At 43.8% G+C, this 25,554-nt stretch overlaps 2 protein-coding genes across 2 annotated transcripts; both read right to left on the bottom strand.

Moving 5' to 3' along the window:
• Positions 1-8,867: 8,867 nt before the first annotated feature.
• On the bottom strand, positions 8,868-19,657 carry LOC123450180 (putative hydrolase C777.06c). Its single transcript, XM_045127562.1, has 8 exons — positions 19,650-19,657; positions 19,430-19,562; positions 19,297-19,353; positions 10,491-10,561; positions 10,249-10,395; positions 10,054-10,160; positions 9,031-9,156; positions 8,868-8,920 (listed from the first exon to the last, which is right to left on the bottom strand). The coding sequence occupies exons 1-8, from the start codon at positions 19,655-19,657 to the stop codon at positions 8,868-8,870; spliced, it is 702 nt and encodes a 233-aa protein (XP_044983497.1).
• A 2,014-nt stretch (positions 19,658-21,671) lies between these two features.
• On the bottom strand, positions 21,672-25,322 carry LOC123447235. Its single transcript, XM_045123822.1, has 2 exons — positions 24,727-25,322; positions 21,672-22,028 (listed from the first exon to the last, which is right to left on the bottom strand). Exons 1-2 carry the CDS (start codon positions 25,222-25,224, stop codon positions 22,023-22,025), a joined length of 504 nt encoding a protein of 167 aa, XP_044979757.1. The 5' UTR covers positions 25,225-25,322; the 3' UTR covers positions 21,672-22,022.
• Between the last annotated feature and the right edge of the window lie 232 nt (positions 25,323-25,554).

Consider the following 25,554-nt stretch of genomic DNA (forward strand, 5'->3'; position numbering starts at 1 on the left):
GCTGGCTCGGGCCGACGGCCACGAGAATATCCGTGGTGATCGCACGTAAGCAAATTCGCTGGCATCGGACTGGGCGAGTGTATAGCTGAGCGGCGGCGCTGACGCACGGCTGAGGGGGGGTACGTGGCCGCGCCGGGGTGGATTGCGGCTTGTGCTGGAGATTACGCGCGCCGACTGTGATCGCGTTCGCACGGAGGAAGCAAATACGGGAGTATATCTTCTTTCCTTTTGAGGATCGCGGCATGGCATGACATGGCACGACATTTTGATATTTTTGCATGGATGTAAGAGGCAACTCCAACACACACACACACATACGTGCCGATGTATCTTGTCCGTACGCGTGTGTTTGTGTCCGTTTTGTTAAACTGGACACAAACTGTGGTCCGACGTGTCCACGCAAACCATGAGCGTTTGTTTTCACCGCCGCCATAGCACCTCCACGACCAAGCCAAACCCATCGCCATTACCGCCGCCGGGAACTCCATCTCGTTAACTTTTAAAAAAATACATGAACTATTTTCCCGACTTGATGGCTTTTTTTATGAAAATTAACAACTCTTGTAAGGAATTATGAATTTAAAATAATAATTCAAAATTGATTTTTTTTTCAAATTAGTGACCTTCTTTGAATTTTGTGAACCCTTTCAAAATCCCCGGTGTGCGTGTTTTTTTTCTTTCGCGAGAGGCATGAACGCACCTCTTAAGAAAAGAAGATGTTTTTTTTTCTTTTACGAGGTATTGATTTGCTTTTACGAAAGGCACAGACGTATTCCTTAAAAAATAAAAACAAAACTTGTTTTCCTCCTTCCATGAGAAGCACGAATTTGCGTTTCATGGAGGAATGGATTTGTTTCCACGAGAGGCGCCGTCGTGCCTCTTCATGTTTTTTGTGGAGGCATAAATTTGTTTATATGAATGACACGACTCTCCAACAAGGGAAAAACATTTTTTTTCTTCCATTAGAGACGCGGATTTGCTTTTTGTGAAGGCACAAATTTAATCTAAAATTTATACTAATCTAATATTAAATAAAAGACACTTATTTTAAGACTAAGAAAGTAGTAATTTCGTTAAGGTTGGTCATAGTAGGGAGTATCATATAGTTTTTGTCCTCCTTCCATGAGAAGCACGAATTCACATTTCATGGAGGAACAAATTTGTTTCCATGAAAGGCGTCGTCATGCCTCTCTAAAAAGGAACAAACATGTGTTTTTCCCTTCTACAATAGACACAAACTTGCTTCTCGTGGAGGCATGAGTTTTGCTTTCATGAGCGTGCCTCTCAAAAATGAAAAAAAAAACATTTTTTATGAAAGACATGAATTTGCTTTTTGTGGAGACATAAATTTGCTTCCGTGAATGGCACGACTCTCCGACAGGGGAAAAAACGTTTTTCTTTTCTTTCGTTAGAGACGCGGATTTGCTTCTTGGTAAGGCACAAATTTAATATAAAATTTATACTAATATAATATTAAATATAAGACAATTATTTTAAGACTTAGGAAGTAGTTATTTCGTTAACTAGGAGCTCCCTCCTCTCGGCGCCAGGTAGCAAAAGCATCGGTTAATCTTCCTAAATCGCGTGGGCGGGTCCAGCAAAAGTACCCATTTTCAAAATTGTTCTTCAGTTTCAGAAAATGTACCTCTTAAGAAAAGAAAATGTTTTTTTTTCTTTTATGAGGTATTGATTTGCTTTCACGAAAAGCAGAGACGTATTTCTTAAAAAATAAAAATAAAACTTGTTTTCCTCCTTCCATGGGAAGCATGAATTTGCGTTTCATGGAGGAACGAATTTGTTTCCATGAGAGGCGTCGTCGTGCCTCTCTAAAAAGGAACAAACATGTGTTTTTCCCTTCTACAATAGACACAAACTTGCTTCTCGTGGAGGCATGGGTTTTGCTTTCATGAGCGTGCCTCTTAAAAATGAAAAAAAAATATTTTTATGAAAGACATGAATTTGCTTTTTGTGGAGACATAAATTTGCTTCCGTGAATGTCACGACTCTCCGACAGGGGAAAAAACGTTTTTCTTTTCTTTCGTTAGAGACGCGGATTTGCTTCTTGGGAAGGCACAAATTTAATATAAAATTTATACTAATCTAATATTAAATATAAGACAATTATTTTATGACTTAGGAAGTAGTTATTTCGTTAACTAGGAGCTCCCTCCTCTCGGCGCCAGGTAGCAAAAGCATCGGTTAATCTTCCTAAATCGCGTGGGCGGGTCCAGCTACTCGAGCGAGCAGCTCAATCCAGAAAGTCCTATATAACGCATAATGCGTCAAGTTATCGAGCTTTAACACAAGGGTCCATGAGCAAGGGATTGTCTGCCCCGGCTCGCCTAGGGAGGTTCCTAGCTAGTTTCTCCGGTTTTAGGAAACTTATATAGGTTTGTATAAAAAAAAAGAACCTTCTAGGAGGAGGTTGTTGAAACTTTTTTTTTCTTTTCCTTTTTCTGTTTATTTTTTTTCTCTCTCTCTCTTTTCTGTTTCTTTTTTCGTTTTACATTTTGTTTTTAGAAATGTTCTTTTTTTCAAAATGTTTCAAAAAATTCTGACAGATTTGTATTTTGCACAAATTTCAGGTTTCCAAAAATGCCGTTTTAAAAAAATGCTTGTTTTTTTCGAAAAGTACCCATTTTCAAAATTGTTCTTCAGTTTCAGAAAATGTATCTGTTTTAAAAAAAAATGTGTTTCTGAACTTGTTCCTATTTTTAAAAATAGTCCACAAATTTAGAAAAATGTTTGTGTTTTCGAAAATTGTTCACATTTTCAAATTTTTACTCAATTTCAAAACATTTGCACATTTCCCGAAAACTTTGGTGTTTCCAAATATTGTTTGCAAATTTTATAAAGTATTTCTATTTCCAAAAATGTTGGGACTTTTAAGAAATGTCACGTATACAAATATTGTTAAGAGGTTCAAAAGATTTTTCCCGTTTTAGAAAGAACATGTTTGTATGTTCCAAATAATATTGGTGTTTTTCTAAATATGCATGCATTATTTGTTTTTTTAGTTTTTTAAGAGTTAGTGTTTCATAAAACATTATACTTGTCAAAAACAAATCATATTTCTGTAAACATGAACAATTTCTGACATCTTGAACGTTTTATGAGAAACATCAATAATTTCTGAAATCAAGAATGTACTTTTTTTGTTTTGAACAAAAAATTCAAAAACACATAAAAAAACAATAAAAGGGGAAGTGCTTTCTCGGAAGTCTCCCAGCGATCGCTCCCGCGCGTCGCCATTTGGCGAGTTTTCAGCCGCCGCCATGTGTCGTGCTCTGAGCGTTTCTTTTGAATTATATTTTTTTATTTTTTCGCAGGCGTTTTTGTTTTTTAGTGTTTTTTCCGATTTTTTGTTTCGGTTTTTACCGGTCTTTTGTAACTTTTCGATGAAAAAAAATCGTATATTTTTTCGCGAAAAATCGCGTTTGCTTTGTTTTACGCGAAAACACGTTTTAAGTTTTTTGTTGCGAGAGGTACAATTTTCCTTTCGCGAGAGATATGGTTTTGCCTTCGGACCCGTGCCTCTCCCGGAAGGAAAAAAAACGTGTTTTTGTCATTTTTTTTGCCAAAGGCACTGTTTTGCTTCCGCGAAAGACACGATATTGCCTTCGCGAGAGGCACGACCCGTGCCTCTCGGAAAGGGAAAAAACGCGTTTTTTGTTTTTTTCTATCGCCCGAGGCACTGTTTTTTCTTTTGGTATTTTCGTGAAAAGTTAGTCAAAACCTATCAACATGGGATCTAGTTTAGAAGATCTTGACGTGATAAAGCCAACGGTAAAAACGGTTCGAGATTTGGATACACGGTTTAGGAGATAAAATATTTTGAAAATACAGATCTACAAAAAAGGGAAAACTCTCAGGTTGCGACAAGTGACACGCATGCAATGCTCCACTTATCGTAACCTGTGAAGGTATGAGTAATTGTTGAAAGGTGTATTGGCTAACTAGTGATTTCGGGCAGATAGGAACTCCCGCTCAATTCTCCTCCAAGCGCACTCAACTGTCACAGACGAGACCCTGCTCGGTGCCGATGATAAGATGGCCCATTTTACAGGCGACCGAATTCGGGTCAGGCCGGGTAATAACCAGTTATTACACAACGACTATTTATCAAGAGTAACTAGTTCGCGATCTTTTTTAGGAGCCTTTCAACAATTATTACTTCTGTGCGATGTCACTTTGCACGTTCTTAGCCGCCATCACATGTTATGTTTTGAGTGTTTCCTTCGAATTTTACTTTTTTATTTCCCGACATACATTATCGGCTTTTTAAATTGTTTTTTCTTTTTGTGGTGTTTCAGTTTTCAACGGTCTTTCTTAGTTTTTTGCCGAAATAAATCAGTTCTTTTCCATGAAAAACATGTTTTCTGTTTTTTTCGTAAGATGCACGGTTTTGTTTTCAGTTTTGCGTTCGCGAGAGGCACGACAGAAAGTGAAAACAACACATTTTTTATTTTTTTATGAGAGGCACAGTTTTGATTTCCTAGAGGCACAATTTTGCGCTTGCGAGAGTCACGGTTTTCCTTTTCTGAGAGGCATAGTTTTGCTTTGCTGAAAGGCACGTTTTTGTGTTCGCGATAGGCATGATCGTGCCTCTCGATAATGAAAAAACATGTTTTTATGTTTTTTTGCGAGAGACATGGTTTTGCTTCCGCGAGAAGCATGATTTTCCGTTTGACTTTTTTTGTGAAAATAAAGTTCGTCAAAACTTATCAACGTGGGACCTATTTTTCAAGATCTCGACGCAAGGAACTCAACAACAAAAACGGTTTCAAATTTAGACGCATGGTTTAAGAGATAAAATATTTTAAAAATACGGATCTACGAAAAGAGAAAAAAACTCTCAGATTGCAATAAGGGACACACATACAGTGTGCCATTTCTTTCAATCTCGGGAGGTGGGAGTGTTCTATATAAAAAGTACTCCCTAATTAATAATGTCACTATTTATTACTTTAAACTATCGTCGTAGGATATTTCACAAAAGGTTTTGGGGTAACTGGGCGTCCCATTTCGTGTGAATTTAGTGAAGTAAAACGAGAGGAGCTAGTTCACGCACGTTGCTAGCCAGCCCGTAAAATCACTAATTGAAGAGTATATCTTTTAAAGATTATTCTCACCTTTATAAGTTGTGACAAGTGGCATGCTCCATGCGTGCCTATTGTTGTAATTTGGAAGTTTTTCCTAAACGGCGTTCAAATCTCGAACCGTTTTTACTATTGGGTTTCTCGCGTCGAGATCTTCAAAACTAGATTTCATGTTGATAGGTTTTGATGAACTTTTTTTAATGAAAAAACATAACAAAAAAAAACTGTGTCTCTTGAAATAAAAAACAAAAAACACGTTTTACCTTTTCTGAGAGGCACAAGCGTTCCTCCTGCCAAGGTAAAACCAAACCTCTCGCATAAGCAAAAAAACGTGCCTCTTGCGGAAAAATTCTAGAAAAGCACGTTCTTTTTCTTTCCCAAGAGGCACGGCCGTGCCTCTCGCGAAGGCAAAACCGTGTCTCTCATGGAAGCAAAACCGTATCTCCCGTTAAAAAAAAATAGAAAACACATCTTTTTTTTGTTTCCGAGAGGTATGACAGTGCCTCTCTCGAAGGCAAAACGTGTCTCTCGTAAAAAAACACGTTTTTCATTCATTTTTTAAAATTTTTCATCAAAAAGCTAAGAAAGAACGGTGAAAAACCGAAACACACAAAAACAATCTAAAAAACTGAAAATGCGTGCGAAAACATAATGAAAAATGAAACCTGAAAGAAACGCTCAAAGCATAACATGTGAAAGCGGCTAAGAACGCGTCAAATGGCGACGTGTGGGAGTGCTGGTTGAAAGGGTCTCGAAAGAACGCTCGCTAACTAGTTGTCCCCGCCACGTTGGTAAGAGAAAGGAGTGAGCCCTACTGAAGGCCATTTGAGCCGAGTTTTTATGTTTGTGTTCTTCTATTTCTTTTTTTCTCTCTGTTTTTCATTCTCTTTTGCATTTTGTTTTGTGGTTTATCATTCTCTTTATACTTTTATTTTTTTATTTTTTTAATTTTTTTAATTTTTTGTTCTCCACTTTTTGTTTGATTTTACTTTTTCTTACAATATTTTTTAAATACTTGTTTAACATTGTATACATGTTCAATATTTTTCCCACACTATTTCAACATTTTCAAATACTTGCTCAATAGTTTAGTAGTTAATCGACATTTTCGAATACTTGTCCAACATTTTTAATACTTATTCAACATTTTCATATACTTGTTCTGCATTTTTCATATACCCGTTCTACATTTTTTAATACCTATATCAACGTCTTTCAAATATGCATTCAATATTTTTAATACTTATTCAAAAAAATTCAAATTCTTATTCTAAATTTTTATATACTTGTTCAATACTTTTATATACTCGCTCAGATATTTTTAATACCTATTTTCATTTTTGTAAATACATGTTCAACATTTTTAATACATATTTAACATTTTTAAATACTTGTTCAATATTTTTCCTAATTCTTGTTCAACACTTTTTTAGTACTTATTCAACATTTTTTCAAATGTGTTTTTGAAAATTGTTTATCGTAATGTATAAATATACTAGCAAAACGGCCGTGCGTTGCAACGGAAGAAAAAAAATCCAAAAATATATAAAGATGTAATAAACAAAACAAAAAATCGAATCCAGACGTTCGTGAGCTTGTCTTTCGGTGTGACGGTCTGTGACACCTTCAGATTGCCTCGTCTAATTGTTCTTATTCCTTTGTGATTAATTGTATGTGCCTCTGAATGAGAACATATTCTTGTGAGAAGGTATTGGGTACCGCGCCAAGATAAAAGAGAAGGTATTGTCAACTTTTTTTCATTATCTTCTTCCTTCATTCAGTATGTCCATCTCTTGATCTTCTCAATCCAAGATCTCCACAACTATCAATGCACATCCGACTCGCAATCTATCACACAGGTAAAATAAAAACAATAAATAAAAATGCATTTACCTACTCCCTGTATCTGCAGTTGTAACACTGCTACTTACTTCTTCTCTCGTTTGATCAACATTTGAGTGTAATATGTCAATATAAAAGTCAATAAAACATGGTCCATGCATGAAACTATGCTCTCAACTATATCTGCACCTCCTACTGCATCATCGGCGCCAAAAGATAAAAAGGAAAAAAGAGGACGCTGGCAGGATTCGAACCCAGGCCTCCCTCTAAGAAGAGAGGAGACTGAAACAACCAGGCTAGTTGATTGTTTTTTACCAGAGAGGTAAGACTACCGGACTCCTCCCAGATATGTACCGGAGTCCTACCAGATACGTGATACAGTAATATGTTTCAACAGATCCATCAGCGTGTCCAAATACAATAGTTTCTATAAAAATTAGTGATGTACAGTATTTTAGAAGATTCTCTTCTTCCTTAATAATCCCTTCTTCTTACTCTCAGGAGACAATTTTTCAGGTAAGACGTACTGTCAACTTTACTGAAACATCAAACTCCAAGGAGACGACACGACGGAACAGGAGAACATCTGCATTCAGTAGCGCATTTTTTCAGTGGAGACCAGCACATAAATACAGCCGTTACAATGTACAGGTCAAATTCTACAGAAACAATAATCTATTCTGCATAATCACTAACTGAACTAATATTATGTACACGAGCTGAAATGGCTACAAAATTTCCTGGCCCTCCTTTGAGGCGCTCCAACTAAGTTCACTCCTGGCTCCTGGTAGATCATTCATTTGGTAGAAGCAGCAATAGCTAATGAGGAAACTGCCCCGGTGTTTGTTCAGAATCATCTGCAATCATTTCTGAATAATGTTCAGTACAACGGTATTGTGATTGGCATATCTTATTACCATTGACTCCTGAGATCATCTCTTCTTCACATTGTACATACCATCATTCAGAAGCAAAGCGAGAAGACCATGAAATCAGATGACAATGACTCACAGTTGATGGGGAGAAACAAAATAAGAACAAGTGTATATAGATATTGTTGGCCGCGCGAACCAGTTTGAGATATTTCAAACGCGCTCAAGGATAAGCAATGAGATATTTGAAAGATATGTAGGTCAAGAAAGAGTACACAATACCGTTGTCAGTAGGCGCAACCATGCAGAAATAGCTAACCTCCAGTTCTACCCCCTCGATTTTGACCTGTGTAAAGAAAAGATCTTCGCCACAACAGTTACAATCATCAGCTCCTTTAGTCTTCACATAGTGAAATTGACATGATAGTACTTACGACCATTGCCCCCAGCAACTGATTCCAAGCACACAACATTTTTGAGTCCATATGCAAGATCCCGAAATTAAGAAACATCAATCTGATCAGCAACCAACTGTTATATGAATATATGACAACACAATGCAATCTTCTAGAAAAGAAGAAAAAAAGAGTGCAGGAGAGATGGGCAGAGATCAAACCCCTGAAAGATGGTGCTGATCATTATACTTGTCCACCAAAGTTTGAACCAACTGGCGCTTCCAATCACGCCTTTCATCCATTTGTTGCGATTCTGAAAGCTTCTTCCTTGTGCCATCAGGACAGTAAAGAGATAGTCTTACCACCCTTTCCAGCCGAGAAACGGCTACAACTCTAGGACTGCACCTTATGGAATAGCAAGCTGATCTGAACTTCATTGAATGAACATAACCATGGTCCTTGAGCGAATAAAAGAGAACGATGGTAGGCAGTTTTGCACTCCGATCTGGGACGCTTGGCGCCAGAACCGCTCGCCGGCGCCCCGCCGCCGCCCCTGGGTGCAGCGGCGCCGGCGGTAGCGGTGCTCCTGGCCCGGTTCCTGACGAAGGCGCGCTGGAAGGGCCACGGCATGAGCGCCTTGTACCTCCCCGGTCTCCATCTCATGCCGCGGCCGCCCTCCCGTCGCCTCGTGCATCTTCTCGGACGGGCCCCTCTATTCGGAGGAAAACAAATCTCGCCGGGTCTCAGCACAGATCGAACGGAAGGTGCCAGAGAGGGGGAGAGAGAGAGAGGAGATGGGGTCAGGAGAGGAGGGGGGCGTACCTGAGCGAGGGGCCACCGGCGGCGGCGGCCTCACCTTCCCACCTCGACGCCGGTGACCGTCGGTGAGGATCTCCTCCAGTCCGTCGACAAGGGCGCCACCACTCACCTTCTCGTGCTCCGATGCGGCTGGAAGAGGATAAGGTCAAACAAAGGATCATGACTGAAAATTTTTACAGATGCAGGGGCTTTCTTGCAAATCTGAAATGTTTTTCCACATATCCACTTAATCAGGGACTGCGGGTTGAATGCTCGAAAACGGAGGGACTTTTTCGTAAAAAAGCCACGACGGACGACAGAAGCACTACCCGCTTTATTATTATAGCAAAAGGGCCCGTGCGTTGCTACGGGAAAAAAAACATACGCTCCTAATTTATACTCCAACAGACATCTTCCTTGCGGCCCCATAGACGAGCTAGTAGCACTGGCAGAGGAGGATGATACAATTGATCCAACTCCGGGCACAACTGCAGCGGGCGTTGTCATGGCAGCGTTTTCACTTGCCATGGTTGTGGAGTTTTCTTGCCGTGGCAGAGATTCTCTTTGAACTAAAACCACGACAAGTATTTTGGAACGGAGGGAGTAGATGTTTTACCATGTGAAATTATGATTTGCAACCTTGTGAATACTACTATTTGATAACTGACATGTACTAAGACTCTGGTCTCCGAGAAACGTACTGAAAAGTGTTACCATTGAATTTAATCAGATGAAATCACTAAAGTTGGGTTGTAGACTTTTATGATTTTTCGGTAACCCACATATAGCATTTGGCATATAGTTTTAGCAACAACAATAGATAAGTAACATGCTAGACTATCAAGGACATCATAAACAATGTTGAGAATTTTGGATGCAGTTTAACAGATTAGTAACATCTTTCAGTTTCGTTACAAACTACCCCTTAAATATATTTAAGTGAAAAATGTCATGTTGTATTGATTAACAACCCTCCCATATGTGATCCGCAAGAACATGCATTCTAATTATTTGAACAAAGAACTATGGACCAGATTAATTTTTTACCATGCTCAGTTTTAGGTAAAAATCTTGAGACATCAGATAAATACGCAACTCTGGCTCTCCTCCCAAATAAGAAGCCTAAACAAATATACCCTCCTCCGTGCATTACCCGAACACAGAGTAGCAAGGTAAGTAAGCACTCTAGGAGTCAAACATGTAACAAGATCAAAGTAACGCTCAATAGCGCTGGTTGTTACCGGCAACATAACAAACTCTAGCCCTGACGCTACAAATGGTTTGTCCACATCCTCCTCAATTATCTTCGAGTCAATTTTCGCGGCTTGGGCATCTTCATTGCCATCCTCTGGCTTCTGCTCCACCAAGTAGGGGAATCTTCTGGCGATACTGTAAATTCACGGCTGTTGTTATTACAGGATATGTTCTAGTGACTAATCCGGTGTTTTTTCAGTTCACTTGGGAAACAGAAGACGGAGATGAACCTGTCCATCGTGAATTGCGTGAGGAAGATAGGAATTTGCTCGACATCGTTCCTGCCATTTCTTGGTTGTACCTGTTGGGTAACGTAGCATAAATTCAAAAAAATTCCTACGCATGTTCAGATCTTCCTATGGAGAGACCAGCAACGAGAGAGGGGTAAGAGCATCTTCGTACCTTTGAAGATCGCTAAGCGGAAGCGTTGCTAGAACGCGGTTGATGGAGTCGTACTCGCAGCGATTCCGATCTAGTGCCGAACAACGGCACCTCCGCGTTCAACACACGTGCAGCCCGGTGACGTCTCCCGCACCTTGATCCAGCAAGGAGGAGGGAGAGGTTGGGGAAGAAGACCAGCAACACGACGGCGTGGTGTTGGTGGAGAGACGAGGTCTCCCGGCAGGGCTTCGCCAAGCGCCGGCAGAGAGGAGGAGGAAGAAGTGCAGGGCTGCGCCGAGGGAGAGGGAAAACTGTGTCCTCCAAAGGCCAAGAGTGCCCACTATATATAGGGGAAGGGGAGAGGGGGTGCCACCCCTGGGGTTCCCACCCTAGGGGGTGCGGCAGCCCTCCCAGATGGGGTTTGTGGCGGCCAGATGGGGAGGAGGGGGTGGCGCACCCCTCTGGTGGGCCTAAGGCCCACCTAAGTTAGGGTTCCCCCCCTCTTTTTCTTTCCCCTGCGCCATGGGCTGATTGGGGAGGCGCACCAGCCCAACTAGGGGCTGGTTCCCACCCCCACTTAGCCCATCTTACCTCTTGGGGTCGCAGCCCCCCTTCGGTGGTCCCCCGGGATCACCTCCGGTGGTCCCGGTGGTCCCGGTACGTTACCGGTGATGCCCGAAACACTTCCGGTGTCCGAAACCATTCGTCCTATATATCAATCTTTACCTCCGGACCATTCCGGAGCTCCTCGTGACGTCCGGGATCTCATCCGGGACTCCGAACAACTTTCGGTAATCTCGTATAACAATTCCCTATAACCCTAGCGTCATCGAACCTTAAGTGTGTAGACCCTACGGGTTCGGGAGACAGGCAGACATGACCGAGACACCTCTCTGGCCAATAACCATCAGCGGGGTCTGGATACCCATGGTGGCTCCCACTAGCTCCACGATGATCTCATCGGATGAACCACGATGTCAAGGATTCAATCAATCCCGTATACGATTCCCTTTGTCTGTCGGTGTAGAACTTGCCCGAGATTCGATTGTCGGTATACCTATACCTTGTTCAATCTCGTTGCCGGTAAGTCTCTTTACTCGTTCCGTAGCACGTCATCGTGTGACTAACTCCTTAGTCACATTGAGCTCATGATGATGTTCTACTGAGTGGGCCCAGAGATACCTCTCCGTCACACGGAGTGACAAATCCCGATCTCGATTCGTGACACCCAAAGCACTCCTACGGTATCCAGGAGTTGCACAATCTCACGGTCGAAGGAAAAGATACTTGACATTAGAAAAGCATTAGCATACGAACAATACGATCTAGTGCTAGGCTTAGGATTGGGTCTTGTCCACCACATCATTCTCCCAATGATGTGATCCCGTTATCAATGACATCCAATGTCCATGATCAGGAAACCATGATCATCTATTGACTAACGAGCTAGCTAACTAGAGGCTTGCTAGGGACACATTGTGATCTATTCATTCACACATGTATTAGTGCTTCCTGTTAATACAATTATAGCATGAACGATAGACGATTATCATGAACAAGGAAATATGATAATAACCATTTTATTATTGCCTCTAGGGCATATTTCCAACAGTCTCCCACTTGCACTAGAGACAGTAATCTAGTTACATTGTGATGTATCGAACACCCATAGCATTATGGTGCTGATCATGTTTTGCTCGTGGAAGAGGTTTAGTCAACGGGTCTGCAATATTCAGATCCGTGTGTACTTTACAAATATCTATCACTCCAGTTTGGACATGGTCCTGGATGGAGTTGTAGCGGCGCTTGATGTGCTTCGTCTTCCGGTGAAACCTGGGCTCTTTGGCTATGGAAATGGCTCCAGTGTTATCACAGAAGAGTGTCATAGGACCCGACGCGCTTGGAACCACTCCAAGGTCGGTGATGAGCTCCTTCATCCAAATTCCTTCATGAGCCGCTTCTGAAGCAGCTATGTACTCCGCTTCACATGTAGATGCTGCCACGACTTCTTGCTTGCTGCTGCACCAGCTCACTGCCCCACCATTCAACACATATACGTATCCTGTTTGTGACTTAGAGTCATCCGTATCTGTGTCGAAGCTAGCATCGACGTAACCCTTTACGACGAGCTCTTCGTCACCTCCATAAACGAGAAACATTTCCTTAGTCCTTTTCAGGTACTTAAGGATATTCTTGACCGCTGTCCAGTGTTCTGCACCGGGATTACTTTGGTACCTCCCTACCAAGCTTATCGCAAGGTTTATATCAGGTATGGTACACAGCATGGCATACATTAGAGAGCCCACGGCTGAAGCGTAGGGGACATAACTCATCTTCTCTCTATCTGCTGCCGTGGTCGGCGACTGAGTCTTACTCAATCTCATACCTTGCAAAACTGGCAAGAACCCTTTCTTTGAGTTTTCCATATTGAATTTCTTCAATATCTTGTCAAGGTACGTACTTTGCGAAAGACCTATGAGGCGTCTCGATCTATCTCTATAGATCTTGATGCCTAATATGTATGCAGCTTCTCCAAGGTCCTTCATTGAAAAACTCTTGTTCAAATAGGCCTTTATGCTTTCCAACATCTCTATATCATTCCCCATCAATAATATGTCATCCACATATAGTACGAGGAAAGCTACAGAGCTCCCACTCACTTTCTTGTACAGACAGGCTTCTCCGTAAACCTGTATGAACCCAAACGCTTTAATCACCTCATTAAAGCGAATGTTCCAACTCCGAGATGCTTGCACCAACCCATAGATGGAGCGCTGGAGCTTGCATACTTTGTCAGCACCTTTAGGATCGACAAAACCTTCTGGTTGCATCATATACAACTCTTCCTTAAGATTCCCGTTAAGGAATGCTGTTTTGACGTCCATTTGCCAAATTTCATAATCATAAAAGGCGGCAATTGCTAACATGATTCGGACTGATTTCAGCTTCGCTACGGGAGAGAAAGTCTCTTTGTAGTCAACTCCTTGAATTTGTCGAAAACCCTTTGCGACAAGTCGAGCTTTGTAAACGATTACACTACCGTTTGCATCAGTCTTCTTCTTGAAGATCCATTTATTTTCTATGGCTCGCCGGTCATCGGGCAAGTCCACCAAAGTCCATACTTTGTTCTCATACATGGATCCTATCTCGGATTTCATGGCCTCAAGCCATTTGTTGGAATCCGGGCCCGCCATCGCTTCTTCATAGTTCGAAGGTTCACCGTTGTCTAACAACATGATTTCCATCACAGGGTTGCCGTACCACTCTGGTGCGGAGCGTACCCTTGTGGACCTTCGTGGTTCAGTAATAACTTGATCCGAAGCTTCATGATCATCATCATTAACTTCCTCTTCAGTTGGTGTAGGCATCACAGGAACAACTTCTTGCGTTGCGCTACTTTCCTGTTCGAGAGGGGGTGTAATTACCTCATCAAGTTCTACCTTCCTCCCACTTACTTCTTTCGAGAGAAACTCTTTCTCTAGAAAGGATCCGTTCTTGGCAACAAAGGTTTTACCTTCGGATCTAAGATAGAAGGTATACCCAATAGTTTCCTTAGGGTATCCTATGAATACGCATTTCTCCGCTTTGGGTTCGAGCTTTTCTGGTTGAAGTTTCTTCACATAAGCATCGCAGCCCCAAACTTTAAGAAACGACAACTTAGGTTTCTTGCCAAACCACAGTTCATACGGTGTCGTCTCAACGGATTTAGACGGTGCCCTATTTAAAGTGAATGCTGCAGTTTCTAATGCGTATCCCCAAAATGATAGCGGCAAGTCGGTGAGAGACATCATAGATCGTACCATATCTAATAAGGTGCGATTACGACGTTCAGACACTCCGTTGCGCTGCGGTGTGCCAGGCGGCGTTAGTTGTGAAACGATTCCACACTTTCTTACGTGTGTGCCAAACTCGTGACTCAAATATTCTCCTCCACGATCAGATCGTAGACATTTTATTTTTCTGTCACGTTGATTCTCAACCTCACTCTGAAATTCCTTGAACTTTTCAAACGTCTCAGATTTGTGCTTCATCAAGTAGATATACCCATACCTACTCAAATCATCGGTGAGAGTGAGAACATAACGATAACCACCGCGAGCTTCAACGTTCATTGGACCACACACATCAGTATGTATTATTTCCAATAAGTCGGAGGCTCTCTCCATTATTCTTGAGAATGGAGTCTTAGTCATCTTGCCCATGAGGCACGGTTCGCATGTGTCAAATGATTCAAAGTCAAGAGACTCTAGCAGTCCATCAGTATGGAGCTTCTTCATGCGCTTAACGCCGATATGACCAAGGCGGCAGTGCCACAAGTATGCGGGACTATCATTATCAACTTTGCATCTTTTGGTACTCACACTATGAATATGTGTAACATCACGATCGAGATTCATCAAGAATAAACCATTCACCAGCGGAGCATGACCATAAAACATATCACTCATATAAATAGAACAACCATTATTCTCTGACTTAAATGAGTAGCCGTCTCGCATTAAGCAAGACCCTGATACAATGTTCATGCTTAAAGCTGGTACTAAATAACAATTATTAAGGTTTAAAACTAATCCCGACGGTAGATGTAGAGGTAGCGTGCCGACGGCGATCACATCGACCTTTGAACCATTCCCGACGCGCATCGTCACCTCGTCCTTGGCCAGTCTCCGCTTATTCCGCAGTTCCTGCTTTGAGTTGCAAATGTGAGCAACAGCACCGGTATCAAATACCCAGGAGCTACTACGAGCGCTGGTAAGGTACACATCAATAACATGTATATCATATATACCTTTAACGTTGCCGGCCTTCTTGTCCGCTAAGTATTTGGGGCAGTTCCGCTTCCAGTGACCTTTTCCCTTGCAGTAGAAGCACTCAGTTCAGGCTTGGGTCCGTTCTTTTTCTTCTTCCCGGTATCTGGCTTACCGGGCGTGGCAACAGCTTTGCCGTCTTTCTTGAAGTTCTTCTTACCCCTGCCTTTCTTGAAACTAGTGGTCTTGTTGACCATCAACACTTGATGCTCCTTCTTGATTTCTACTTCTGCAGACTTGAGCATCGAGTACAACTCGGGAATGGTTTTCTCCATCCCTTGCATGTTGTAGTTAAGCACAAAGCCTTTGTAGCTTGGTGGGAGAGACTGGAGGATTCTGTCAATGATAGCATCATCCGGAAGTTCGACTCCAAGTGAAGTCAGACGACCGTGTAACCCAGACATTTTGAGTATGTGCTCACTGACAGAACTGTTCTCCTCCATCTTACAGCTGAAGAACTTGTCGGAGACTTCATATCTCTCGACACGGGCATGAGCTTGAAAAACTAGCTTCAGCTCTTGGAACATCTCATATGCCCCGTGTTGCTCAAAACGTCTTTGGAGCCCCGTTTCTAAACTGTATAACATGCCACACCTGACCAGAGAGTAGTCATCACTCCGCGCTTGCCAGACGTTTAGAACGTCCTGGGCTGCTGCGGGAGCGGGAGGGTCACCTAGCGGCGCCTTAAGGACATAAGCCTTTTTAGCTGCTTCAAGGATGAGCTTCAGGTTGCGAACCCAGTCCGCATAGTTGCTACCATCATCTTTCAGCTTGTTTTTCTCTAGGAATGCGTTGAAGTTGAGGTTGACGTTGGACATCTACAATATTTATAAAGACAACTTTTAGACTAAGTTCATGACAATCAGGTTCATTTAATCAAATTAAGTACGAACTCCCACTTAAATCGACATCCCTCTAGTCATCTAAGTGATACATGATCCATGTTGACTAACCCGTGTCCGATCATCACGTGAGACGGACTAGTCACCATGGTGAGCAACTTCATGCTGATCGTATTCAACCATACGACTCATGTTCGACCTTTCGGTCTCTTGTATTCGAGGTCATGTCTGTACATGCTAAGCTCGTCGAGTCAACCTAAGTGTTTCGCGTGTGTAAATCTGGCTTACACCCGTTGTATGCAAACGTTAGAATCTATCACACCCGATCATCACGTGGTGCTTCGAGACAACGAACCTTCGCAACGGTGCACACTTAGGGGAATACTTTCTCGAAATTTTAGGAGGGATCATCTTATTATGCTACCATCATTTTAAGCAATAAGATGTAAAACATGATAAACATCACAATGCAATCATATAGTGACATGATATGGCCATTATCATCTTTGCTCATTCGATCTCCATCTTCAGGCATCGCATGATCATCATCGTCACCGGCGTGACACCATGATCTCCATCATCATGATCTCCATCATCGTGTCTCCGTGAAGTCGTCACGCCAACTACTACTATCACTACTACTATGGCTAACCGTTAGCAATGAAGTAAAAATAGCAAGCACAAGGCGTTGCATCTCATACAATAAATTAAGACAACTCCTATGGCTCCTGCCGGTTGTCATACTCATCGACATGCAAGTCGTGAAACCTATTACAATAACATGATCATCTCATACATCATACATGCAACATCACAACTTTGGCCATATCACATCACATGTCAAACCCTGCAAAAACAAGTTAGACGTCCTCTAATTGTTGTTGCAAGTTTTACGTGGCTGATTTGGGTTTCTAGCAAGAACGCCTTCTTACCTACGTGACAGCCACAACGATGATATGCCAAAGCTATTTACCCTTCATAAGGACCCCTTTCATCAAATCCAATCCAACTAGAGTAGGAGAGACAGACACCCGCTAGCCACCTTTATGCACGATGTGCATGTCTGTCGGTGGAACCAGTCTCACGTAAGCGTACGTGTAAGGTCGGTCCGGGCCGCTTCATCCCACAATACCGCCGGAAAAGAATAAGACTAGTAACGGCAAGCAAATTGACAAACCATCGCCCACAAATTTTGTGTTCTACTCGTGCATAGAATCTACGCATAGTAAACCTGGCTCGGATGCCACTGTTGGGTAACGTAGTATAAATTCAAAAAATTTCCTACGCATGTTCAGATCTTCCTATGGAGAGACCAGCAACGAGAGAGGGGTAAGAGCATCTTCGTACCTTTGAAGATCGCTAAGCGGAAGCGTTGCTAGAACGCGGTTGATGGAGTCGTACTCGCAGCGATTCCGATCTAGTGCCGAACAACGGCACCTCCGCGTTCAACACACGTGCAGCCCGGTGACGTCTCCCGCACCTTGATCCAGCAAGGAGGAGGGAGAGGTTGGGGAAGAAGACCAGCAACACGACGGCGTGGTGTTGGTGGAGAGACGAGGTCTCCCGGCAGGGCTTCGCCAAGCGCCGGCAGAGAGGAGGAGGAAGAAGTGCAGGGCTGCGCCGAGGGAGAGGGAAAACTGTGTCCTCCAAAGGCCAAGAGTGCCCACTATATATAGGGGAGGGGAGAGGGGGTGCCACCCCTAGGGTTCCCACCCTAGGGGGTGCGGCAGCCCTCCCAGATGGGGTTTGTGGCGGCCAGATGGGGAGGAGGGGGTGGCGCACCCCTCTGGTGGGCCTAAGGCCCACCTAAGTTAGGGTTCCCCCCCTCTTTTTCTTTCCCCTGCGCCATGGGCTGATTGGGGAGGCGCACCAGCCCAACTAGGGGCTGGTTCCCACCCCCACTTAGCCCATCTTACCTCTTGGGGTCGCAGCCCCCCTTCGGTGGTCCCCCGGGACCACCTACGGTGGTCCCGGTACGTTACCGGTGATGCCCGAAACACTTCCGGTGTCCGAAACCATCCGTCCTATATATCAATCTTTACCTCCGGACCATTCCGGAGCTCCTCGTGACGTCCGAGATCTCATCCGGGACTCCGAACAACTTTCTGTAATCTCGTATAACAATTCCCTATAACCCTAGCGTCATCGAACCTTAAGTGTGTAGACCCTACGGGTTCGGGAGACAGGCAGACATGACCGAGACACCTCTCTGGCCAATAACCATCAGCGGGGTCTGGATACCCATGGTGGCTCCCACTAGCTCCACGATGATCTCATCGGATGAACCACGATGTCAAGGATTCAATCAATCCCGTATACGATTCCCTTTGTCTGTCGGTAGAGAACTTGCCCGAGATTCGATCGTCGGTATACCTATACCTTGTTCAATCTCGTTGCCGGTAAGTCTCTTTACTCGTTCCGTAGCACGTCATCGTGTGACTAACTCCTTAGTCACATTGAGCTCATGATGATGTTCTACCGAGTGGGCCCAGAGATACCTCTCCGTCACACGGAGTGACAAATCCCGATCTCGATTCGTGCCAACCCAACAGACACTTTCGGAGGTACCCGTAGTGCACCTTTATAGTCACCCAGTTACGTTGTGACGTTTGATACACCCAAAGCACTCCTACGGTATCCGGGAGTTGCACAATCTCACGGTCGAAGGAAAAGATACTTGACATTAGAAAAGCATTAGCATACGAACAATACGATCTAGTGCTAGGCTTAGGATTGGGTCTTGTCCACCACATCATTCTCCCAATGATGTGATCCCGTTATCAATGACATCCAATGTCCATGATCAGGAAACCATGATCATTTATTGACTAACGAGCTAGCTAACTAGAGGCTTGCTAGGGACACATTGTGATCTATTCATTCACACATGTATTAGTGCTTCCTGTTAATACAATTATAGCATGAACGATAGACGATTATCATGAACAAGGAAATATGATAATAACCATTTTATTATTGCCTCTAGGGCATATTTCCAACAGTACCACCCAGACTTCGTCAAGGCCTAATACGTCATCTGCATGCTCATGAGTCAGAATGATCTGCACTGCGCAGAACCTTCTTAGTCCCCAGGATTTTTATTTTTTTCAGAAAATAATGCACTGTCGAATATCTCACTGAGTCAACGTAAGGAACTTTGTGGTGGACAAACCACCAGAGAACTTGCTCTCTGAAGGTCTTGCCGATGTCGATTAGGATGTACTTGTGTGTTCCATCTTGGCAATAGTCCACCAAAAGGGAGGTGTTGAGCCTGAAAGCAAACAGGCGTATGATTTATGAACCTGGTCACATAAGCACTAACTTAGTAGGATGTTCTGTTCAACCCATTTGCAGCTACTCCACCATTCGGCAGTTGTGACTCACAAAGTTAAATCTGTTGGAATCATTTTCATGTAATGATACTTCTTGGTCACATACCAATGCAATAAGTTGGTTGTATTCAATATGTACACTCTTTCTAGTGTTCAATACCGAGTCGAATTATACAACTTACATGTGTAATGTACTTCAGATCATTGCAGGTTTTGGAAGTGCTCTGAGAGGAATACCAAAAGGCAAGTTCGCCAAGAGAATGGCCTTTTCTGGGACAATTAGGCTAATCTACTTTTTTGCACTAACTAATTGCAATAAATTATATTTCAGGATATTGTCCTCATTTTTACAATATCCAAGCATCAATATATAATGGACTTGTTCATAGGAGGAAAATTCCTCTTCCATTGAGATGCTCTTTTCGCTCCATTCAAGCAAGAAATAACCACTCATCAATTGTTGTATCTAAAGATTATTGTGAAACTTACATCCAGTTTTTGAGAGGCAAACGGATAGTTCCTGATTCAGATCCTCCAACCTCCAAGGATGTGGACCTACTATACCAGTTTATAGATAAGAGGTGAAAGTCTGTATTGAACTTCCTTATCAAGTTCTTGAGCTACATTTGAAGAGGAATCTTAATTATCTGTTACTTGTCTCAGTAACAAGCTCATGGTATTAACTGGAGCTGGAATGAGCATGAGTCAGGAATTCTCGATTATTGGAGGTAAGTTATCAAGGCTCCGTGCGTACAATCCCATCATCCACAGGCAGGTAGCTTGTGATTTAAGGAAGAAAACAAGGCGTCTGCATCATTTAACCTGCAAATAGACGTCGTAGCAGGTGTGCGGGCGGTCGAGCGGCGGCGGCGGCGGGGACGGCGGGCGGGGCTGCGCGGGATGGACGCGGGCGTCGTGCCACCAGAGCGCCGGCTCGGAGGCGGAGCGCATGAGAGCCCCCTTCCCCTCCTGGGCCCGCTTCCGCGTCCGCGGCACTTGCCGCAGCTGCACCGGCAGCCGAAGCCTCTGTCCGGCGCTGCCCCCGCCCCGGCGTGACGACGGGGAGGGCCCGTCGGCGACGCGCGGGCGACTCTTCCTCCTCCCCTGCTGCGTCTTCTCTCTTCTCTGGCTGGCCAGAAGATGCTTTCCCCTTCCACCTTCTTTGTCACTCGATAAGATCACAGAGAGGACATGGCCGAGCACGAACATGGGGCCAATGAGGGGGGCGGCCAGTGGCGTGGGCTGGTGGTGGCCCGGCAGTGGGGCACCGGCGGGGCGGCGCGACCTCAGCCCCGATCCAATCTGGATCGAGAGGGGAGGGGGAGGGAGCGGTTGGTGGCTGAGGGGGCGCGAGTGGGAGGCTCGGTGACGGGTTTTTTTTTGTTCGGGGACGAGGTGGGATCGCTGGAAGGTCGAACCATCGGTAGGTTGAACCATCACGATGTTCGATCATGCTTTAATAGTAGAGATATGTGAATAATATTTTTAAGTATAAAAAGGTATAAAAATAACAAAAAAACGAGAACAAAAATAAAAAAAACAAAGAAAACTGGCTGTGGCTCTCGCGCGGCTTTGCCGGGCCATCTAGTGGTCCCCCCTTACGCGAGCGCACCTCCTGTCTCGCCTAAAGCGAGACATAGAAACACCCTAATTATTACATGGACTACAAGCGTTGAATAGGAAATGCCGAATATTACGTGCTTTAGTGCTTGTTCCTCTCGACTGTCCGTGCTGCTACTCTTTTCGCTTAGCATATAACCCGCTCATCATCTAAAAAACTGTTTGGTATTCTCAACCCATCAGGGTTCAAGTTCTAGATTTGATATTAGCATTCACATTTTTCTAGATTAATTTCAAACCTTTCGATAATGTGCTTTTAATGAAAGAAGACATTACCGTCAATCTCGAAATATGTGTCAGCCCAGTCTTTTGAAGGCGCTCATAAGTGATAGTGTATGCATGCATATGAGCGTCTGTGCCTGTTTTGTGTTGAAAAAAAGTTTCCCTAAAAAAGAATCTCAGAAAAAAAAATGAAGATAGAGAACAGCTTAAACGCACAAAAAGCATCGCCAGACGTTCCATAGGAGATGTTTTTCTTTCTGTCTGAAGTAGTGCTATGAAACAAAGACATGGACTACATATATTTTACACAGGTCCCAGTTGCAGCAAGCAGATGTACAAATCTACACAGAATCCGTGTTCACTAACGAGAGACAGCAGACCAACATACACACTTTTTTCAGACAGCACACCATCATGGTCCACGAGGCCTTTCTCCCTGATCTAAAAAAAGGCTCCGGACATCTTATTATCATCATTACTCGTGTGACGCCACCGCGGTAGGATACAAGGAGAATGAATTTGCTGCAAGTGGAACGAACGACTGCCCAGCTCCAAGCTCAAGCCTGCAATCAGGAGAGGACGGTCAAATATTATCGAGTAGAATCGGACATATGAGGTAGAATCATTGGTTTTAAGAGAGACCACGGAAGAGTCGGCACATCCAATAGAAACGAAAACTTGTTTCAGCCATATGTATGTATTTAATGTAGTACTGATAGATTAGCATTTCGACGGGATGTCACAGTACACTTAACTGCCATTTGACAGTGATCAGGGCTACTCCCCTAAAAGGGTACAATTGAGCCATGCAGTATGCCCCGTATTCTGTTTCAAGATCAGACACTTCGGGAGAATGTTCAGCCCTGACATTACTTATAATAACATGGAAGCGTTGTCAAGTTATTGGGATGTGGGTCCCAACAGAAGTTCTAGTCTTATTTAGCCACTTGCACACATGGTTTAGCTTATATAGGCCCTCACAGAATTAGCAAATTTGTAGGCTATGGTTCCTTCTAATAATTCGTTTCTTTTTAAAACTGTTGTACACAACCATGAAATTAGCAATTTCTGGTAGAACTGTCTAGTCATTTGCAATGCTGGGATCCAACCCCCAAAAGATAACAGAGCATACCAAATAATCATTACTGACACGGACGTAGCTGCCTTGTTGGCATTGGGGTCAGTTCACCCCAATGAAAATTAGGAAATCCTTCATTAATTTACTACTGTACTAAACACTATCTATTTATTGAAGACCCCATCACCATAGACATGACCCCGGCAACCTTTTTTTCTAGCTTCTTGCAGAAATGTAGGGAAAGGCTGCCTACAATAGACCCAAAGAGCTACATGCACCGGGCTGCCCTTTACACTTTAAATATAGGCCAGTAAGGTCACCACACAGGATAGCATTGTTCCAAATATCGGTCAGTTAATCGGCACCTCGGTCAGTTAATCGCTACTCGGTGGGTCAGCGAATAGCGGATTAACTGATTCATCGTCCGATTAACTGGAAAACTCGCCTATTTATCCCTATTCAGCACCCAACGGCCGATATCCTAAACATTGCAGGATAGTAATGATAATAATAATAATAACTATGTTTCACTGGTAGTTCAACTCCATCTGATGTAGAAGTAGTTAACAGGTTTTTGGGCATGTAAGTAGGCCACCTCATGCATCTCGACATGCCTCCACGGGATTCCAAATCATCTGCCAAGCCTCTTCTCCCTTATGAAGTTGTGATCCATGTTACAGACGCTCTTCATGCTGACCCTCCCTCCCACACACCTTAACCCTTTAGATCATGCCCCTTGAAACTGGCAGTCTTGCAAAACATGGGGTGTGCCACTTGCAAGTCCAGTGGCAGTTGGTGTAGTGAACAGAAAAGTTATTTGGTCAAACGTGCATGGAAGATGTGATTATATTCTATGACCATTTTTTTATGTGCATTAAGTGCATAGTGCCAATACTCAAGAATTGGGTCATCAAGTGTCACCCTGCACAGGACACGATTACTGGACTACGACCGATATTAGACACGAGACTGGGACAAGCATCACAATTTGCCAGGGAGAAGAAATACATCCACCGCATGCTGCCAGATGGCCACTAATGAAGTTGTTGATGGTCACCAGCAATGGATGTTGTTGATTCACTGCCTAATAGGGTCTCCAGCCGACAATATTGAGTTGGGACACAATTCATTAGAGATTCACAATGCAGGTTTTATGTCTGCAGTGCTATCTGAGGTCAATGGTGGTGGTTTCAAGAGTAGATATGGTCGAGAGCAGAAACAGTATCAAGACGAAGAAAAGAATGGGAGTGGGAAATCAGATAGTCCAACCTTTCAAACCAAACAAAAGGGATAGACAGTCCATTAAGGGACTACTACAAAATGGCACGCTATAGAGGATTGCAAACTGTTGATGTTATGAAAGTAAACCAATATCTTTTAGTGGTACATATCAAAACCAGGATACTTCTTGTGGTGCATATTAAGGACAAATAAGTTTAAAAAATTGGGATCAAGTAAAGCAAGAGATTCCCTCTTCCCTCTCTTACTATTACTTAACAAATGAACCCTTTAAAAGTTGCTGCTGCCAAGCGCAACTATAGCCCTGGGCATAAAAAAGAGGTGTTCGCTCTCCTTCAATTTTGACGAGAGGCACCACTTTTTAGTCAAGACATGACTTCGGGTTAGGAACTTACGATGCAGGTTGGGGTGTTACGTTCTGGTACGAAGTGATGTGAGCTAAGTTGACATGCTGCTAGATTAGTTGTTGGGTGTGTGGTGGCAGTAGGTGAAGTATTATATGGAAAGAAGATAAACTGTTCATACACGCTAAAAATCCTTGACATATTCTAATCACCTGGTGATCACTGATTAGAGGAGGTTGACACCAGCTTCACTCAATCATCAAAACAAAACAATAAGGCATGCCCCCACACCACTAAATTTTATGTGCCGCTACGACTAAATGTTCTCACCCCAATCACAACCCTCCTACAATATCCAGAACAAAACTAAGCAATGCTAAGAATGGAACATCTAGATTCTAGAGCACAATCTATGCCAGAGTAAATTGGCTATTCAGACTTTCAGAGTTGCAAGTGTACATATCAAGCACCAAACAAAAGTATGCTGATCCGATTCCAAAGCTTGGATCCGCCTTGCATATGTAATTCTCAGCGAAAGCACTCGAGTCATGTAATTGAAACAGCGGAACGGTAAAAAGTGACTCGATCTCAATCCCATACCTCTGCAACGGGGAGCAGGCCGAGCTCGCCGATGACGCCGGCGACACCGCGGAGCTGGGCGCCTGCGCTGGCGCCGCAGGCGGGCACCCGGTCGAAGAGCGAGGCGGAGAGCTCCTCGGAGACGAAGCCGACCTGGAACTCGAGGGTGCCCTCGTCGGGGTGGGCGACGATGCCGGAGACGGAGACCCAGAGGAAGAGCTTCTTGGCCTGGATGCCGGAGAGGCCGGCGATCCTGCCCTTGGAGAGGCAGCCGCGGAGGGTCCGGTCGTAGTAGACGAGGTGGTCGCCGAAGCGGACGTAGCAGGTGCCCGCGAGGTGGATCTCGAAGTCGCCGGTCGCCTCGTCGAAGGTGTAGGAGCTGACCGAGTCCGGGATCAGCCCCCTCGGGAGGCCGTACTTGGGGAGCAGGTCGTTCGCCGCGCCGTTCGCCGGCGCCGCGGCCGAGACGGCGACGGCGGCGGCGGCGAGGAGGAGGAGGAGGGGGGCTTGGGGAGACATGGGCGCTGGGGTTTGGGATTCTCTGCTCTGCTCTGGTTTGCGCGTGGGGAGTTCGGTGGGAGCGCCGAGTTCTCCGGCTGGACGTTATCTAAGGTCAGCTCCCGGCTAGCAGCCGGTATTTTTTATCTTTCAACCCGAGCACATGTGTATTTTCAAACATATTTGTCACTGTCTTCTTGATCCTGATCTATTATAAATTTATAATCACTCCAATCCATATTGCTTGTAGCAAAATGTGGATAGGAAAGAGTAACAGTTTTATCGAAAGTACGAACCATATCAAATATAATTTAAAAATATATCGAGATTTTAGTCAACCACTATTGCTGT

This window comes from Hordeum vulgare, chromosome 4H (genome assembly GCF_904849725.1).
Source record: "Hordeum vulgare subsp. vulgare chromosome 4H, MorexV3_pseudomolecules_assembly, whole genome shotgun sequence".
NCBI lineage: Eukaryota > Viridiplantae > Streptophyta > Magnoliopsida > Poales > Poaceae > Hordeum > Hordeum vulgare.